General features: G+C 35.2%; 1 protein-coding gene across 1 annotated transcript in view; it reads right to left on the bottom strand.

Annotated features, from left to right (window-relative positions):
- Positions 1-647: 647 nt before the first annotated feature.
- Positions 648-7,962, bottom strand: part of LOC150091385 (coiled-coil domain-containing protein 174) — a 132,919-nt gene continuing 125,604 nt past the window's right edge. The window contains exon 10 of the mRNA XM_090383621.1: positions 648-1,165. Within this exon, the coding sequence (XP_090239747.1) occupies positions 882-1,165 (284 nt within the window). The 3' untranslated portion in view covers positions 648-881. The remainder of the gene's footprint in view (positions 1,166-7,962) is intronic.

Here is a 7,962-nt window from a genome sequence, read left to right as displayed (position 1 = left end):
CTCTTTCATATTTAATATTTAAATTCTTTGTTTTATTGGTTTGCTATTATTTTTAATAATGCTGTACTTTCAGCATAATTAATTTCACGTGGCAGAACAGTGATTAATTTGAATAGTTCAATTTTGTTTATCTATATCATTAAAGTTTTTTTCCTAATTTTACTAATTCTGTTTTTTCATTTTCAGCAGAATTAATATTTTTCTGTATTTTTTGAAATAATGTGTAAAAAACATAGCAATTTTTAAATACACACTGTATTTAAATTTTTTATTAAAAAAAAAAATAAAAATAAGTCCTGCAATCCAGAAAAGAAGAAATATTGGTATGCTGTAAGCAAAATTTTAAAACCAAAATTTAAAGTTTAGCACCTGTCGTGTTCCACATGATTATATTACAAACACAGTTGAATGGAACTTGATGGAATTTTTACTTTGAACAACAGCAAGCCTATTTGTAACAAGCAGTGGCAAGACTGCTGCTGGATTAATGACATTATTTATTCATCTCTACCATCAAAAATTGACATTTGCTGCAATCCCTATTTTGAGTTCACCGTCAATGCTTTTGCATGCGCTTGTATAAATATTTACTTTTTTCAAAGACAGTGGAAGTCAATTTGTTAAATAATGAAATATAACACAGAAAATAATTTAATTAACATTTTATTTACAACTATGCTACACAGATTTTTCTGAGATCGTTATAAAATATTTGATGACTTTCTTCATCCTTCACTCCCAGTTTGTACACCAGTGATCATTACAGGTGCATTACAGATTAAATTGAAATGTTGGATATTTTTCTATGTACTACCAGTTCTTCAAATTTAAAGGAATACCATCACTTCTGAAAAAATGTAATTGTTTATTTATGAAAGCAGTTATGAGTTATAGTTAGTCTGATTTTTGTAATAAGCTAAAGTTTCAGAAATTATTTTTTCAGTTTCTTCAGAATTTTCCCCAATGACTTCTATGTGACTTCTATTCTTATTATTGAAATACGATGATGAAGTGTATTTATCATCCTCTGAATGTACATCATCTTGCTCCACATGGCAGTTCTTTTTCCCTTTCTGATTACTTTCTTGCCTATAATAAAAAAGTGGTGGGGCAAACTCAGTAGGTCTTTCCTCTCGTCTTTTTGCTAACCAGTCATGTTGAGTTACTGAAAGATGAAGAAAAAATATATTAAAATCACAAATGTGACAGCACAGCAAAGTTAAAAGCACCATGATTATAATTTAATTAACAGAAAGATAAACAATATAAATCAGAGTTAAACTATGTATATATTAAGTGCAATAGCATCATTAATACACAGCCATTTCTGAATAAACAGAATATTTATAAGGCGGCATCGTTTTAAGTTATATCTCATATTGTGAATACCTTCACAACGATTTGCCAATATCTGGGTGGTGGTACCTATCTGAGAATAAGTAACATTAGTCTTCTCCTTAGGTGAAGCGTTACTTATTCGAAGTAAAGAAATAATGGCAACTTGTTGTGAAGGTATTCACAATATGAGATAAAACTTAAAACCATGCCACCTTATAAATATTCTGTTTATTCAGAAATGGCTGTGTATTAATGATGCTATTGCACTTAATATATACATAGTCTAAATTTGCTCGCAGCTTGAGGCTTCAGCCCTAAATGCATCTTAAATCAGAGTTAAATAATTTAATTAAACCGACTGTAAAATATTTTCTTTATATGTATTTTCTTAAAATATTTCTGTAGAAGATATATGGGACAGAGTATATATAGATGTTAATGAAGTACACCATCTCTGTAAAATTGATATAGGTTTATTTTTGGTTTTTGAGATAATTTTTGTGTAAGTAATGTCTTAGATTTGCTTGATTTATTACTGAAATCAGCAAAAGCAAAGTTATAATATAATAATATTTTAATTATTACAATAATTTTCCATTTTATAAGGTACATCTAATACTACAGTAATGGTGGTGATCAAACCAACATGTTATTCCTAATTAGATTAATAAGTTTAAAATACATATAATAAGGCCTCATATAGTTATACTACCAATAAAATTAGATATTGATTACTTTAGCATTAGTAGTGATAAATGATGCAAGAAAGCAAGCTTCTACACCATCGGCAAAAAAAAAAAATATCTCCTCACATTTCACCTATTCATTCCTCCAATAGTTTGTCTAGTTCAGGGGTTGGCAACCTTTGTTTGAGTGAAGAGCCATTTTTGATCTAATTAAAAAAAAAGAGAGAGAGTCTGAAGAGCCCCACCTCAGCTCAAGCTGGGGGTGGGAGAAGGGGGAGTTTTTTAAGAAATGGAATAGAGTGGGAAGGTGTTTTATTAACCCATTTATGACTAAAGTCAGAATCTTTTATGAATTTTAAATTTATGTGAGAAATAAGAACAATTAGAACCTAATGTCACATGAGAAATGAAGTTTTATTCATCAAAATATGATTTATAATGAACATACAAGGTGTCCTATATATGGGATGCTAGGAAAATACTTACAAAACAAATTATTTTATTTTAGTGTTACTGAATATGGTAAGCCTTGAAGCATTTCATATTTAACCCTCTATTACATTTCTCACATATTGTTGTTTTCATGTGACAGTGCACACATTGTGTTTGATTTTCTTGGGGAACAACCCAATGTGCATGCATGTCAAATCGACTTTCATTCAAATTTTTCTGTGGTCTTCCTCGCTAGCCTCATTGTTGTGTATAGGTCCATTGCATCTTTGCCTTTGCATATTATATGTAGCTGCCAGGCATTATTCACAGCGACATCGATCAAATATGTAACAAGGCTAGAATACCATTTTTCCCCCTCGAATATCAGTTCTATAGTTCTGTATTTTGATATGTTTTGCTCCATTCAGTCTACTCGTTCCACTTCTACTCCTTCCTTTTTTTCTTCAGAGGGGATTTAGATTCCTTATCCTCAATTGAAGAATCATCTAAAGCAACTTAAGCATGCTTCCAGGCAAATTACTGATCATTCCTGGACCATCTTCTTCACCAGAATCTTCATCAGTAATATTCCCAGTTACATTCTCGGGTGGTAATATAGTAATAAAAATTCTTTTTCTTTATCCTTCATGGATAGAGAGCAATCTTCAGTTGAATACAAAATGTCATTTACTTTTGAGGGAATTTTGAATTTGCTGTAGTCCTGTTTAGAGTCCATTCTGCTAAAAAAAAAAAAAATTATGTATTATAGTTAGAGAAGGATGCTACCCAATTGTTTTCCATAAAGGTTATTACCATATAAAAAGTATTAAGTTTTGAATTGCCAATAGAAAACAGGAAACCTTAGGTACATGCAAAGAGATTTCTTGAAGACTGAAGATTTCTTAGTGATGCTCCCAGAAATTTCAGTGTTCATACAAACAAGAGGCATGCCAGCATTTAATTTATAGGAGAGGGATTAACTCCATTAGCAATAGAATGGTGCCAAGTTTTTATCCTGGATCCCTGTGTAGTGGAAGCCTGGGGTGGCCTATGCTCCCATACTCTGCAAGCCAACACTGATGTCCAGAGTATGGGGGCATAGGTCACCCCCAAGCTTCCACTACACAAGGACCCCGGTTCCAGGATAAAAATCCATGTGTAAACCGAGAGAATCATAGAGTTGTAATATCCTTTCCACCAGACATTTTTCTATGCAAATGCCTTGTATCCTAAATATAGGACACCAATTTGTAAATGCATATAACTCAAGCACATTTCAGTTGGTAAACTTAAAACTTATACTGGTTAAAATTTAATGCTTTTTCAAACACCCAATTAGGTACAAATTAATGTGATTTTGCTGCTGAACACTTGAGTGAGTCTCTCAACATCAGGGGTGAGTATGCTGTAATTTTCATTTTTAAACATTGAACGAACAGAGGGGTGAAGTGGAAGTGGGTTTTTTTTTTTTTTTTTGGCTGATGCTGCATAAGCTTGCTTTCTTGCATCAAATGCCTCTACTAATGCTAATTACTATATAATAATAAACATGCTGAGAGACTTGCATTGTTCAGACGGTTTCTTGATTTATTTTTAATATAATTCAAGTTAGAAAATATTTGCCCGCAGAAATACGTTGAACAAAAAACTGAGAGAAGTCCAAACTCAAATATTTTCAAATTTATATACATGTCCGGTAAGCTACTTCATGTATTGAACACAATTTGGTCATGCATTTTCAACTCATCTATTACCGCACATTTGTGTAGAATTTCAAGGGTAGCCTTTTGCCTCTCCAAATCCTCAATTTCAGTTTTAAGGCATTTTAGTCCTGCACTCCCCATATCTTTGAGTTTTAAGTCCTCTAACTCCATTTCAGTTAAAGAGCGGCAGTTACATGTTCAAAGAGCCACAGGTTGCCGACCCCTGGTCTAGTTATTTCTTGAATTTATTCAAACTACCCAATTCCACAACAACAGATGGTTGTTCCAGCAATCAAACACCTGCTGGCTAAAGGCAAACTTCCTCACATCTATTCTGCAATCGTCCTTCCTCAATTTGAATTTGTGCCCCCTATGTGTGTAGTCTGAGCAAGAGGAAGAATCTAATCAGCACTGAGCTTGCTCAATCCATTCAAAGCCTTAAACACCTCGATCACCTCAATGGTACCTAATCTCCAGACACTGCAATTTGCAGAATTGCAGCCTTTCTTGGCAAGAGCATCCCTTTGTTCCCCTCACCAACCTTGCTGCCCTTACCTGTAGCTCATTCCTTCTTAAAATGAGGCCTCTCTAGACCTGTATGCAGTACTCAGAATGACTATTGCATTATACAATAGGATAATTACCTCCTTATCCCTGCTAGAAAAATTCCTATATATCATTGACAAAACCTTACGAGCTGTACTGGCAACCTGTTTGCATTGCTCAAAGAAGTTCATAACTGACTGCACAATTCCTCCCAGGTCTTTTTCATTTTCCACTACCTGGGTGCAGTACCACACAGTTGGTAAATTACTCTGGGGCTACTGCTACCCATATGCAGTACTTTTCACTTGTCAATGTTAAACTTCAATTGCCACTTCTCAGCTCATCTGCCAAACTTTTTTTAGATCCTGCTGAAATAGCATACTATCATTAACCATCCTGCCAACCTTACTGTCATCTGCAATCTTGGACATTAATAAATATAGAAAACAACAATGAGCACAATACCGAACCCTGGGGAAACTACAATAATAACATTAATCCATGAACAGTAGTGTCCACTCAACCATTCCTTTATCCATAGTAGCAACTTTCCCTTAATGCTGCACTGCCCCAATTTGTACATATCATAAGTTAGTTATTAAATTAGTTATATTATAAATTCCTGTCCGTTCAGTACAAATAATTATAAAAAAATACAGTGTTGCACCCATAAATTGTTTTTTTTTTTTTTTTTGGGTGGGGATGCTTATACCTTCCATTGGTAGCTTTCAAAATCATCATCACATGATGCTTATAAAAGTATATTATATAAGAGGGGTAGCCAGCTAGATGACCTTTGGGAGCCACAATAGTGGAAGACATATTGGAAAGAGCTATATAATAAAACACGTATGTACGTCTCCATGAGTCGATGGCTTCATCTGTCATCCATAGCATCTCTATGATAAAACACTTTAGACGTACATGTGGTTCAATCAGGTTTTTAAAGTGCAAGAGTTACAATTTGTGTGAACATTATTAGTTTCTTTTTAAGTGAGACCCTTTAGAAGTTATTATGCTGTCTAGAAAATGTAAATATGAAGACGAGAATAGGGGATTTAAGGCAGAGTGGGAAGAGGAGTTTGTTTTTGTGGAAAGAAATGGTAAACCACGGTGTCTTTTGTGTCAAGTTACATTGTCACAGTTCAAGGCCAGTAATCTTAAACACCATTAAGAAATGAATCACAGTTCTTCACCAACAATTTCCTGCTGGTTCCGTGTTAAGGCAAACTAAAATACTGTCTTTAAAGGAAAAATTTAATAATCAAACCAAAGTTATGTCAATGTTTATTAAAGAGGCAGATGTAACAATAGAGACTGGATTTATTTTAGCCTTCAATATTGCTCAGGCAAAGCCCTCCTACACAGAAGGAGAGTTCATAAAGAAAAATATTGCTCGAGTAATTTCAGTTTTAGATCCAGAAAACTGCACAAAATAATTGAACAAATCCCTGTGTCCAGATGTACAGTGGAAAGACGAATTTCTGTAATCAGCGCTGACATCACCAATAACTTGCAACATGATTTAAAGAATTGCTCAGCACTGAGTCTGTCCTTGGATGAATCAACAAACACTGAAGATATACCACACAATTAGCCATATTTATTCATTTTGTAACAAATAATCTAGATGTGAAAGAAGAACTATTAGGTGTGATTGCTTTGAAGGATACAACTTGAGCTTCAGACATAAAAGGAGCTCTTGGTCTTGAACTTTATGAAAATCCCAAATACGAGAGGTATTAGAATCTATAGAAGAAAAGTACTTAGTACCATGCATGGGTTGGAGGTTGAGAAAACAAAAGAAGATATTTGCTGACATTAGACTTGAACTTGTGTAGACTGCAATTTTCAGGAAATATGTATGAAGGAAGGTTGTTCCAGAAAACGGCAGTTGAATGAATAAACGAGAAAGATGAAAAGTTGGTTCTGTGAGTTTGAAGTTGGACAGTAAATGGATGTTGGCTGGTGGCAGCACATGTTTGGACTGTTTTGAGAGAGAGAGAGAATTATAGAAGCCAATTCAGAAGAACAGTGCCCATGAAAGTATCTGTAGAAAAGGGATGAAGCAGAACAGTACATCTATGAGACAGAGAGTGAAGAGTCTCTGTTACAGATGAGTCATTAATTAACCTAATTGCCCTCTTCTGAATAGAATCTAGAAGCCCGAGAAGTTTTGGGGGCACTGCCCCCAGATATGGGAACAATATTCCATGGTAGGGCAGATTTGCGATTTATACAGAGTGAACAGCTCTTTAGAAGAAAAATAATGCCGAGAGCAAAAGAGAAAACCAAGTTTTTTAGATGCAGAGGAAGCAATATTTATAATGTGCTTGTGCAAAGTGAGTTTAGAAGTTGGTCGGCTCGGATTTTATTGGCGCATTAGCAACTAAGGCTATAATGCACCAAAACCAGATCATATATAAAAAATTTAAGCTTTCAGTGATCTAATTAGTTGGGTCACCAAACTCACAGTCACCAAAATTCCCCAGCTGTGCACTCCTTGAGCAGCATGTGCCTAACTCATGTCCTCAGTGGGAGCCATGTATATCATAGCATTATACCACAGGCCAGGTGCAGAGATAGACACTGCCCTTGCCTACCTGGAAAATGTCCAGACAACTCTGTCTGGGCGGAGAATCATAGTGGGTGCTGAGGTGAACTGTAGGTCTCAAGTCTGGCACAGTACAATACCTGAATGAAGAGGAAGCAGAAGCGGCCAGAAATTGGAAGACTTTCTAGCCAATTCAACATTCACAGTAAAGAATCCGCTGTTTTGCCTACCAACATACAGTAACTTAACCTGGGAAGCAAAGATTGACATTACACTTGCAACAAGAAACCTAGAGAAATATGTAACTGACTGGACTGTACAAAATGAATGGACAACCTCAGACCACAGAATTATAACTTACAATATCAGAAGAAATCTTGCAAGAGCGCCAACTGCAAAGCACATGCTATACAGATTTAATGTTCAGAAAGCCAACTGGGATGAATACAAGAACCTCCGCATACAAGAACAGCACCACATCGATACTCAAACAAAGGAAAGTAACTAAAATAATTACCACAGCGGCGGAGACCTCCATGAAAAGAAAAATGCCCTTGGTAGGAGCGATGCCCTGGTGGACCCCGGAGCTCCACAGAATATGGAAATCAGTCCAGGAAAAAAGAAAACAATTCCAGAGAGCTCGAAGGACCTGGCCGCCAGAGGAGGTGATAGTACTGAAAAATTAATACAGACAAATCCGAAA

Source organism: Mastigoproctus giganteus, chromosome 1, assembly GCF_048544385.1.
Source record: "Mastigoproctus giganteus isolate SK-2022 chromosome 1, ASM4854438v1, whole genome shotgun sequence".
In the NCBI taxonomy this organism is placed as follows: domain Eukaryota; kingdom Metazoa; phylum Arthropoda; class Arachnida; order Uropygi; family Thelyphonidae; genus Mastigoproctus; species Mastigoproctus giganteus.
The sequence above is the reverse complement of the archived record's forward strand: the minus strand, read 5'-3'. Positions and strand labels throughout refer to the sequence as shown.